The 12,867-nt window shown below is 36.7% G+C and overlaps 1 protein-coding gene across 2 annotated transcripts in view; it reads right to left on the reverse strand.

Annotated features, from left to right (window-relative positions):
- eIF3c (eukaryotic translation initiation factor 3 subunit c) overlaps positions 1-12,867 on the reverse strand; it is a 202,031-nt gene that overhangs the window by 125,986 nt on the left and 63,178 nt on the right. For both annotated transcript variants that reach the window (XM_090400058.1, XM_090400059.1), the window contains exon 6: positions 3,251-3,422. In XM_090400058.1, the coding sequence (XP_090256184.1) occupies positions 3,251-3,422 (172 nt within the window). The remainder of the gene's footprint in view (positions 1-3,250; positions 3,423-12,867) is intronic.

Consider the following 12,867-nt stretch of genomic DNA (forward strand, 5'->3'; position numbering starts at 1 on the left):
TCAGTTATATGGTGTCAATGGGGCATTATATCAAGCAATACTTAGTCTTTATTTGAGTTGTAAGTCAGCAGTTAGAATTGAAGGAAGTACAGGAAGATGGTTTAATGTTAAATCTGGTGTGAGACAAGGATGTACATTATCCCCTCTGTTATTCATTATCTATATGGATCACATTATGAAGGAAAGTGGTATTAAAGAGAATATCAAAATTGGAGATGTTAATGTCAGCTCTTTGCTTTATGGGATGCTGTTATACTTCTAAATAAATCTGCTACAAGTCTGCAAGATTCTCTGACTAAATTGAATAGCTGTTGTAATAGATATGATATGAAGGTCAGCAATAAAAAGACAAAGACAATGAAAATAGGCAGAATCATAGAAACTGTCAACTGTGTTGTGAATGGAGAACCTGTGGAACAAGTAAAACATTTCAGCTACTTAGGCACGATTTTTACTGAAGATGGTAAATTAAATATAGAAATAGACAACAGAATCAGCAAAGCTGGTATGGTGGGAAGTCAATTGAATAAATTCATATGGAATAAGAGAGAAATCAGTCGGAACACTAAATTAGCTGTGTACAAGACAGTGTTCAAACCAGTTTTAACTTATGGATCTGAGAGCTGGGTCAGAAGTAAAACACTTGACCAAAGACTAGAGACCACAGATATGAGAGTCCTGAGAAAGATTATAGGCATGAACAGATGGCATCAATGGCAATATCATATTAAAAACGAGGATATTAGGAAAGAACTTGACATTGTCAGCATCCAGGAATGCGTTAGCAGAGCTAATCTCAGGTGGTATGGTCACCTAAACAGAATGGGCGAGGAAAGATTAGCAAAACAAGTGTTCTCTGCCAGGTTGGCAGCAAAACAACCTAGAGGAAGACTAAGATATAGGTGGATTGATACGGTACAAAATGCTTTAGACGATAGAAATATAAGATCTGATAATGTTGGAGTCTTGACAAGTAACAGACTGATTTGGAGGAAAATTGTAGATAGGAAATTAATAACGATGTAATTTTTTTCATGTAGTACTATCATATCCTGTTCACCCCTTGAGGGTACATGGCAGGAATTTGATGATGATGAACATTTTACTACATGAAATATTGAATACATATAAAGATAACGAAATAAAAATAAATGAAAGATGTCTGAAAAAAATCTATAAACCAAGGAGTAAGACAGGGATGCCCTCTGACTCCAACACTTTTCAATATTTATATTAATGAAATATTAATACAGTGGAACATCTTACACAATCCAGGTATAGAAATTTCCAGGAATAACAAAATAAATATACTGTTATTTGCAGATGATCAGATAATAATATTAGGTAAGGAAGACAATTTACAAAGAGCAATATATAATTTAAACATTATAGTCTAAAAGTTGGAATGAAAATACCCATAGATAAAACCAAAACATTTTATGGACCAACTCCAGTTAGAAGTAAAATAGGTAATAAAATAATATAACAGATAAATACTTTCAGTAATCTTGGATGTGAAATATCATAAGGAGAAAAGGACAAAATTAAAAACTTCAAAAGTTTTACAGATTATAGGCCTGATAAATAGGACACTCAATCCAAATGTACAAAAAGACACACACATTAAAATATACAATACTTTAGCAGTGCCCACGTCACCATATGGCACCGAAATTTGGGCAATAATAAACAAACAAGATAAACAAAGAATAAAAACAAGTGAAATGAGATTCATGAGAACTAGAATATACACATTGTTAGACAAAAAAGAAAAAAAAAAGGAATGAAGATATTTTAAAAGAACTAAAAATAAAATCAACAAAAGAAAAACCAAACAATTACAAACAAAATTGGATAGAACCTGTAAACCAAATGGCCAAGACCTGATATCCTACACAAATAAAATATAAATCAATTGGAAAGAGAAAGCTGGATAGACCTCATAAGAGGATATTAGATGGATAATGCCAGAACAGACCAATATGGTCTATATTCGTAATTAGGGTTATGATGATATGTTCTCAGAAATAGTAGAACAGGCTCACATCTTGTGAGTTGCTGGGATTGGTCTGAGTTCCTGTGAGTTCATAGAGGATTTGTTCTTTCATCATGTGAAATAATCATTTTACTTCTAACTTTTACACCTTTAGTGTTACAAAATGTCTTTCAACTGAGAAAAAAATGGATATGTTAAGATGATATGAAAGAGGAAAGAATTGTTGAAATCAACCATGCACTTATCTTAAATGAATCCATATTACACAATTCATGACTCAGCTGCAAAGTAAAAAACAGTGAAAAATGCATCATTATGGAAAGATAGAATAGATGCACAGTCTGTGAATAAGGGAACATCAATAAATAAGTGTACCTGTGAGCTTCCTTACAATTCAAGCAAAGGCACATAGCATTTACAATTCTTTGGATGAGAAATTTACAAAGAAGAACTGGAAGAAGAAAATTATAATAATTTCAGGATGGTTTCCAGGAAAGCTTCAGTTTTCAGAACATCAAAATTAGTTCAGGAAGAAAAAAAAAATTTTTTTTTTCTACTTAACATTATTTATTACATCAATTATATTGCATTCTATATTCAAAATCTGAAATGTCAATGTGATGATTAGGCTAATGTAGGAATGCACTCCATTTAACTTGGACATTTCACTTTTATAAGGTGTAACTGTTCTAGTTTTCATAAACACATTGACTGTGTACATTGAAAACTGAAATACCCCCCCCCCCCCCTGTTTGACAAATGAAGTTTGACTTCATCATACAAAAAATGCTTGTTCTATGACCAGCGGCCTGATTTTACTAGTACGTGAAAGCATTTCTTTACTCTTCTTTTGCCATTATTTTTATTTAAGAGGTCTTAAAAATATAGTATACTTTATACATTATATTATGAAGTAGACAACAGAAATAGTTGTAAGGAGTTTTCTACTAAAGGTGAGGTATTTACTGATCTGGTTGGTTGAATGGATGGTGCTTCATTTCCCAACCAACAGGGCACATTCAATTCCCATGGGTATAGCTGTTTGTGAATGTTGTTAAGTGGGAGATTAATTTTATTATCTAGTGTGAGACCACTACCTGTTTACTAGAGGCCTGAAGTAGCTTAAACAAATTCCATGTTTGGTCTCGAGCTTCTGGGTTATGTAACTCAGTCCATCCAAAGCATTTAGATAGAATTTGTTTAAGTTCTTTCTTATGGATGGGATTCACATAAAATATATATGTAAACAAATACCTGGCTCCTCATCTTCATCTTTATCTTCATCTTCAGCATCAGGGTTCTGTCTATAATTAGCTATTTCACTTTCAAAATCTTTATTATACTTTCTTAATTTCTGCCTCAAAGTTGCTAATGATTTGGAATTGTTTTTGGACATATTTTTACGCCCCTCTCTGTCTTCCCAACACTAAAAAGAAAAAAAAAACTTGCTTCAACACTTCAAAATAGTTTACTATATTTTGAATTATACTATATTTTACTATATGCTTAACAATAAATATTTTCTACCAAATTAAATGAAAATTATTTTAACTCTCAAAAATTGTTTTCAAGCCCTGAAAAACAATTTATTCCACTTTTCTCAATACAATTTACATGCATGGCTAAAGCTGAAATGGGATCAATATCAATATTAGTTATTCACTGATTAACTAAATAACTAATAACTGAGGTAATTCTCGTAGAAAGGCTTATATGTTGATTATACATGATTATTAATTAACTTAAGGAATTCACAACGTACACTAGAATATAAATTAAATTAAACTTTAATATATATTTGCAATATTTCAGCAACGTCACATTGCCATCTTCAAAGGAACTTAAAATAAAGACACGTGCACGCAGGCATTATGCACAATAAATGAGGAGTACGAAGCAAAGAAGCTATTGTTTCTCTTAAAAGTCCTGATGGTACCCCCTAGCGGGCTATGTAGGTATTCTCAGCTGTTGGACTGAAGGTCTCCTGATGTATGTCTCCCAAATTTGGGGCAATCTCATGTAACCAAATTTGTTGAGGTTTGGCATGTTTCTTATGGCTGAGGCTGATTCCATGAAAAATCTTTCAAATCTGAACTTGCTACGGTGTATTATTGTGGCTTTCTTCCACCGTATTCTGTGGCATGTATCCAGAGCATGGTCTGCAAGACCAGAGTGGCTATACTGGTGAAAACGGATGTAGTCCTTGTGTTCTGAAATTCCGATATTCGCTGTACTGCCTGTTTGGCCAAAGTAGGACAGCTTAGCTGCAAAGGACCTGGTATACACCAGGTAGGTCTAGTAGAAGTGGTTGGTCTTTAGTGGAGTGGATAAGGGATGCCAGTTTTCTATATGGTCTGTAACAAGAGGTCAAGTTATGTTTTTTTAAGAATTTGGCAATTTTTTTTCCGAGGTGCCTCGGATGTAAGGAATGGTGATGGATTTAGAGTAATCCTTGTTGTTAATGGGGGGGGGGGGTTACTGGTTTCAATCTTTTTTTTTTTGGGGGGGGGGGGGTAGCCATTGGCTGAGAAAGTGTTGAGGATGTGATTTAGTTCAATGGTTAGGGCATTGTCATTTGAACAGATTAGTTTAGCCCTGATGTGTAGTGTCTTAATAACTCCATATTGTTGTGTGTGTGTGTGTGGTGGGGAGGGGGGAATTGTTGGTGAATGTATCTGCTTGTATGGGTGGGTTTTCTATAAACTGAGAAAACCAAGGTTCCATCAGGCTGGCGGGTGATTGGTGTGTCTAGGAAAGGGAGGCTGTTGTTTTCCTCTTTTTCTAAGGTGAACTTGATTCTGGGGTGTTGGTTGTTTAAGTGTGTTAAGAAGGAGAGGAGTGTATCAGAGCCATGTGGCCAAATAGCGAACTTTTGTGGAGCAGAGTTTAAGGCTTTCTCTTCAAAAATCTCCATAAAGAAGTTGGCCAAGGGTAGAGAGAGTGGTGAACCCATGGCTGTCCACTCTATTTGTTTGTAAAATTTTCCCTGCCAAACGAAATAGCCTGAGTTTATTGTGAACTGAAATAGGGCTGAGATATCGGGAGGAAATTTAGCTTGGATTAGCTCTAAGGTTTCCTTGAGTGGGACATTTGTGAATAAGGAGGAGACGTCAAAACTGACCATTATGTCAGTATGATGGAGTGTGAAATTTGTGTGAAATTGAAGCACCGTTTCTTTTCACAAAAGGCTCTCCGAATTTATAACAGTGGCATCTATGCTTTGCTACAGGAACAAATTGCCACCACACGTCTTCTCCTAGCTGACGCAAACAAAGCTATTCGGGCACTAGAAGAAGAGCTTTCTAACATGTTAAATCACGAGCTTTGGTCAATTTTATATGAAGTCTCGTGCACCTGTGGCAGATAAAGAATTTGAGAAAATACGGGACCGACATATCAAGAAATTTGAGAAATTAAAAAAGACATTAACTCTACCTCCGAACCAAAACTTCCAACCAACACTGTAGTCAACCTTTATGTTGACTACAGTGTTGCACCTTGACTACGTGCTGCAGGCTTCAGTTACGTTGAAGCCTGCAGTATTCATCGCTCTTTCACATGGCCACAACTTCGGCATTGCTCCCAGAAAAATATCCGCCGAGGATATAATGATCTCGACTGAACACGGGATCCGCCACCTTCCAAACCACGTTTTCACAATGAATTGATATTAAAAGAGGAGTGCAACAGGAATATGTATTATCACCATTCTTTGAGATCTTCTTGGAAGTGTCATGTAAGAAATCAAAAACACGCGGAGGAATCTCACTTGGTAGAAGATCTAATCGCCAACAATATTAGACTGGATGTAGCTTGTGTTCCCACCAGAGAAAGACCACCAAAAACCAACATATCCAATAGTAAATATAAAGCTCTGCAGGAAATGAAGAAAAACGAAGAAATAGTAATCACCAAAGCGGATAACAGAAACGGCACCGTAGTACTGAACCAAACGGACTACACAGGTATGCTTAATGCTCTATTATTAGATTGGGCTACTTACCTCCCTACTGAATACAATCCTACCAACTCACAAATCAGAAAACTCCATAGGCTCCTTAAGAAGGTCACTTCTTGGCCTGTAGAAGTTACTAACAAATTAAAACCGTTTAACTCTATCCCCACCCCCATATATATGGACTAACAAAAATACATAAAGAAAATGTGCCATCACGTCCCATAGTGGATGGTATCGATTCCCCCACATACAAATTAGCTAAACATTTGGCCAAAGCACTCACACACTATACTGGCAACACACCATCGCACATAAAAAAACTCAGCCCACTTCAAAGCCAGCATAGAAAACCTTACGCTCCAACATACTGACATAACGGTCAGTTTTGACGTCTCCTCCTTATTCACAAATGTCCCACTCAAGGAAACCTTATAGCTAATCCAAGCAAAATTTCCTCCCGATATCTCAGCCCTATTTCAGTTCACAATAAACTCAGGCTATTTTGTTTGGCAGGAAAAATTCCACAAACAAATAGATGGGACAGCCATGGGTTCACCACTCTCCCCACCCTTGGCCAACTTCTTTATGGAGACTTTTGAAGAGAAAGCCTTAAACTCTGCTCCACAAAAGTTCGCTATTTGGTCACATGGCTCTGATACACTCCTCTCCTTCTTAACACGTTTAAACAACCAACCCCAGAATCAAGTTCACCTTAGAAAAAGAGGAAAACAACAGCCTCCCTTTCCTAGACACACCAATCACCCGCCAGCCTGATGGAACCTTGGTTTTCTCAGTTTATAGACCCCCCCCCCCATACAGGCAGATACATTCACCTCCCCTGTCACAACAATATGGAATCATTAAGACACTACACAAACAGGGCTAAACTAATCTGTTCAAATGACAATGCCCTAACTGCTGAAGTAAATCACATCCTCAACAGTTTCTCAGCCAATGGCTACCCCCCCCCACAAAAAAAAAGATTGAAACCAGTAACCCCCCCCCCCCATTAACAACAAGGATTACTCTAAATCCATCACCATTCCTTACATCCGAGGCACCTCGGAAAAAAATTGCCAAATTCTTAAAAAAACATAACTTGACCTCTTGTTACAGACCATATAGAAAACTGGCATCCCTTATCCACTCCACTAAAGACCAACCACTTCTACTAGACCTACCTGGTGTATACCAGGTCCTTTGCAGCTAAGCTGTCCTACTTTGGCCAAACAGGCAGTACAGCGAATATCGGAATTTCAGAACACAAGGACTACATCCGTTTTCACCAGTATAGCCACTCTGGTCTTGCAGACCATGCTCTGGATGCTGAGAAACTCAACAGTTTCTCAGCCAATGGCTACCCCCCCCCCAAATTACCAAATTCTTAAAAAAAACACGACTTGACCTCTTATTACAAACCATATAGAAATTTGGCATCCCTTATCCGGGTCCCTTGCAGCTGTAAGCTGTCCTACTTTGGCCAAACAGACAGTATAGCGAATATCAGAATTTCAGAACACAAGGACTACATCCGTTTTCACCAGTATAGCCACTCTGGTCTTGCAGACCATGCTCTGGATACATGCCACAGAACACGGTGGAAGAAAGCCACAATAATACACCGTAGCAAGTTCAAATTTGAAAGACTTTTCATGGAATCAGCCTCAGCCATAAGAAACATGCCAAACCTCAACAAATTTGGTTGCATGAGATTGCCCCAAATTTGGGAGACCTTCAGCCCAATGGCCAAGAATACCTACATAGCCTGCTAGGGGGGGCGCCATCAGGACTTTCAGGAGAAACAATAGCTTCCTTGCTTCGTCCTCATTTACTGCATGCATGTGTCTTTATTTTAAGTTCCTTTGAAGATGGCAACGTGACGTTGCCGAAATATTGCAAATATATATTAAAGTTTAATTTAATTTATATTTTAGTGTATGTTGTGAATTCCTTAAGTTAATTAATAATAACTGAGGTGCAGCTAGCAATATTCCTGACAAACTTTTCTTCCGACTCCTGATCATCATTAAGTGTTGATACGTATCCTCAATGAGTAGAGAGTACTCTACAAAATAATTAGTTCTATGCTCCTATCGACAAGCTCTAAATTATTATTATTATTTTTAGGCCTCCAATATTGTCAGATTTTATATTTATGCTTTGTAATGCACTACTAATTGTATCTAACCATCTACATCAGCTGTATTTCTCCAGAGCATACAGATATTTTTTTAATAGATATAGTTTCTAAAAAGCCCTTCAGTGAATGAGGAAAATACTATCTCGTGAAATTATGTACACAGGTGTGTGGACAGTTTATCATTGCTGGTGGTTGACATACCACTTATTACAGTATAATGAAGACGTAAAGTTAGATTTATTTTTTTTTTAAATGACAGAAGTTAGTGGAACTACTACTGACACTGCCAAAGAACATACACCATAAAGGAGTGATCATGTCTCATTAAATATGAATGTAACTACTGCAGTTAAAAATGCCAAAAAACAAATACAGCCGAAAAATGATTTAAGCATGAAAGTTTCCTTTCTGAAAGGTATTAATACCACATCTTTTCCAGAGATCACAAGAAATGCAGTTTTGTCTAATGATGAAATAGTAACATCAAAACTTAAGAGGCTTAACTTGAAGGTAAGCAGTGATGGCATGATAGTAGAAAAAGCCATCAAAAACCTGAAATGTGGAAAGGCAGCTGAATTAGATGATATTCAACCAAAAATGCTGAAATAGGAGTTATGACAGTTTTGCAGCAACTACACTACATAACTCAAAAGGCCTACTCAAATTCCAGATGATTGGAACAGAGCTCTCACAGTACCCATCTATAAAACAGAAAAGAAAACTGAATGTAGATTTACAGAGGAATTTCACTACTGACTGTTCCTGGTATGATTTATTCAATTATACCTGAGAAAAGGTGAAGGAAAATTGTTAAATGGAAGCTTGGAGAAAAACAAGCTGAATTCAGGGCAAACAGACATTCCCTGGATCATATTTTCACTTTAAGGCAAATAGATGAGAAGTCATGGGAATATAACAAGGATCTGGATTTAAATTTTGTAGATCTGGAAAAGACATAGGTACCAAGAGAAAAGCCGTTCAAAACAATTATATGAACAATAGGATATTATGTCAAGCAATACTTAGTCTATTTGAGTTGTAAGTCAGCAGTTAGAATTGAAAAAAGTACAGGAAGATGGTTTAATGTCAGGTGTGAGACAGGACTACATTAATCTCGATCATTGTTCATCATTTAATACCACTTTCCTCCATAAAGTGATCCATATAGATGATGAATAATTAGAGATGCTAATTTCAGTTCTTTACTTTATGCAAATGATGTTATACTTCTAAATAAATCCGGTACAAATCTGGCAGGATTCCCTGACTAAATTGAATAAATTTAAGATGAAAATCAGCAAATAAAAAGACAAAGACAATGAAAAGAGGTAAAATCACAGAAAATACTAACTGCATCCTGAATGGAGAACCTATAGAACAAAAAAAAAAAAATATTTCAGCTATTTAAGGCACAATTTTTAGTGAAGATAAATTAAATGTAGAAACAGCTTGTATGGCAGGAAGTAATCTGAATAAATTTATATGGAATAAGAGTGAAATTAGCCAAAACAAACTAGCTATATACAAGACAGCATTCAAACCAATTTTAACTTATGGATCTGAGAGGTGGGTTAGAAAAAAAAAAAAACACGGAATCAAAAACTCAAGCCCACAGATATGAGAGTTCTGAGAAATATTAGGGGAGTGAACAGATGGTATAAATGGCAGTATCATGTTAACAATGAAAATATTAGATAGGAACTCAACATTGTTAGTATCCAGGAATGTGCTAGCAGAGCTAATCTCAGGTGGTATGGTCAATTAAACTGAATGGGAGAGGAAAGATTAGCAAAACAAGTGTTCTCTGCCAGGTTGGCAGGAAAAAAGACCCAGAAGAAGACCAAGATGTAGGTGGATGGATACCATAAAAAGTGCCTTAGAAGACAGAAATATAAGATATAATATTGGGGTCATGACAGATAACATACTGATTTAAAGGAAAGTATCAACAGGGAGTTAGTAATGATGTAACGTTTTCATGCAGTACTATCAAGAAATCTTCTCCATCCCCTGAGGATATATGTCAGGAATTTGACGATGATAATGATTACAGTGAATGGGAAAGAACTAAATCATCTATGGTACTAAATTATATACTGACAGTTCTTTTAGGAAATTGCAGAAGAATTTTAGGAAATGATCAATGGATTGAATGCAGAAAGTAAAAAAGAAAAGATGAAATATAAACAAAGACAAAAAAAAATATATATATAATAAATACATCACCAAAAAGCCAGTACATCTCTCTTTCCCATCAGCTGTTTACTATTTACCTAATTCTTTTTACTCATGCATGTTCCAGTACACATAATACTTTCAGTTTCCGCTTCAGTCATGAAGTGAGACAAGTTGCTGCCATTACACGTTCATCTTCAAGGTGCTTGAAAGTGTTTTACTTTCAGTGAACTAAGTCTATTTAACTCATGTATTTTAAACATATACAAACATTAAATTATTACTCTTATTTTGGATACATTAACTTACAAGCAAATCTTCTACTAACATTCATTTTTTTAAAAATTAATGCTATGTGTAAATGCAATATGTGAACAATGTACATATATACAAACAATTATAATATAATAAATTTAATAAACTGTACAAACAATTAATTGTGCATTTCTCAAAATATAAATTGACTGACAACCAAAAATGGTAATTCAACATAAAATATTTAAGTCTACATTTATTTAATTAAATTAAAACACTGCACAACATCTGTATGCATATACTGATGGTTTACAGATATGATCTATTTGTACCACGAAATGCCAGAACTATAATTCAGCTCAGGAAGAGAAGATTAATCTTGAGTGGAGATCTGTATATCATCACAGGAGGAATGGATTGAGATCTTTCTTAAAAGATAAGAGACCCATGTTTTGGTTCTCTTATTGAAGGCCGCTAGATTTTCCTTACCTCAGAACAGAACAGCAAGGAGAGAGCACTATTTAAGATAATGGTTGCAGAAGTTCTGGAAGCCTGAATGCAGTCAACCATTGACTTACAATGGGCATTCTAATTGAATATTATTATTATTATTACTGCTGAGGGGGGGGATGAGAAAACTCTCTCAGACTTTTGGAAGGAGCATAACATCTTGCATTGTGCAAAGAATGTAAATGCAGCATAGAGTGAGTTGACAGCAAAGTGTATGCATTGTGTGGAAAAAGTTGCTGATAATACATGTTTCACAACATTCACAAAGGATTCAACAAAGACAAGCTTTAAAAGAGCCTGGTGACAACATAGTGTTGCTAGCTCAAGAGCTGAAGGTTGACAGTAAGTATAGAAGCAGAACATTTAGCAGAATCTGCAGGAAAAAAGAAAAAAAAAAAAAAACAGAACAGGAAGAAACTGACCCCTCCCTCCCCAATAAAAAAAAAAAAAGTTTACAGTGACAAAATTGGCACATTTGCCTCTGTTTGGGCAGTTTGGCTGTTTGAGAAATAGATCCCAATATGAAGAGATTTAGTAAAGTATTCAGAATGATGCAAGCTGCAACTGCTTGCTACAGAGAAATTTCTGCTGAAAAGCAAAAGCAAATTGTAAACTAAGATGGATGTCATTATATATATCTGGCCCACACACGAAAGGCCACAAGACCGATAGCACACTAGTGCTGTGTGTGTGGGCAACAGGAATAGAAGAAATGAGGAGTCTGTTCACATTTTGTTTGAACAAGGGTTGTAATCTTTGGGGAAGGCAGAGTGGGGGAGACTGTTCCAAATGACAAAAGTCAATGAAATAAGAGAGGAGACTGAAGTTGGTTCAGTGAGTTTCAAGATGGACTGTAAAAGGTTGTTGGTTAGCAGTGGCTCTTGCTTTCGTAATTTTGGAGGAATAATAGTAGGCCAATTCAGCAGAACACTGTCCATGAAAGTATCTGTAGAAGAGGCACAAGACAGAAACTGAACGTCTGTGAGAGTCTGTGTGTGAGAGGGACTAAAGTGTGTATGTAAGAGAAGGATCATTAGTGGTCAGATTGTCCTCTTATGAATAGAATTGAACAACCTTAGAGAGGATTTTGGTGCTCCACTCCAAATATGAGAGCAACATCTCTGGCTGGGCAGATTTGGGCTTTGTATAGTTAGCAGCTGCGAAAATGTGAAGTAGTCTTGTGCAAAATAGTACAAGTTTTTTGACTGCTGCAGAAGCTATAGTTGAAATGTGGTTGTGCCAAGAAAGATCAGAGGTGCAGGTCAGTCTGAGTAGAGAAATCTGATCGTGTTTGGATATCTCAGTATTACTGAAGGGTAAGGGGGGGGGGGGTGAGCTTTTTCTTGTGAGATCAGGCAGGACTGCATTTTGATAGCATTGGAGTTTACAAGGTACAATGGACTGCACCGTTGTCAGCAAAACTATGGATAGGATTGGAAGTCTGAGAGAGCAGGTCATTTATATACACGAGGAAGAGAGTGGGTGAATGGGTGAAACAACAGAACCCTGAGGTCCTCCTGCATTGGGGGGGGGGGGGGGGGGGGTGAATCTGAGGAGAGTAAGCCGTCCACCACAACATGCAGTGAGCAACCAGTTGCAGAGTGGGGAAGGCAGACCATAGGATAGCAGCGGGGTGAGTAGGTCCCTGTGCCGAACTCGATGAAATGCTTTTGAAATATCAAGGGCAACCATATGCGATTGTCTCCAAATTTCTCCATAGCTTGAGTTCCATAGGTGGGTGGTGAAAGCAAGAAGATTAGCTGTAGATCATGAGTGGCAGAATCCATACTGCTGGTCACTGAGTAGTTGATATGTCTCTAGATGGTTCAAGAG

This window comes from Typopeltis vanoorti, chromosome 11, assembly GCF_054136105.1.
Source record: "Typopeltis vanoorti isolate ZY-2024b chromosome 11, IOZ_Tvanoo_1.0, whole genome shotgun sequence".
Lineage (NCBI taxonomy): Eukaryota > Metazoa > Arthropoda > Arachnida > Uropygi > Thelyphonidae > Typopeltis > Typopeltis vanoorti.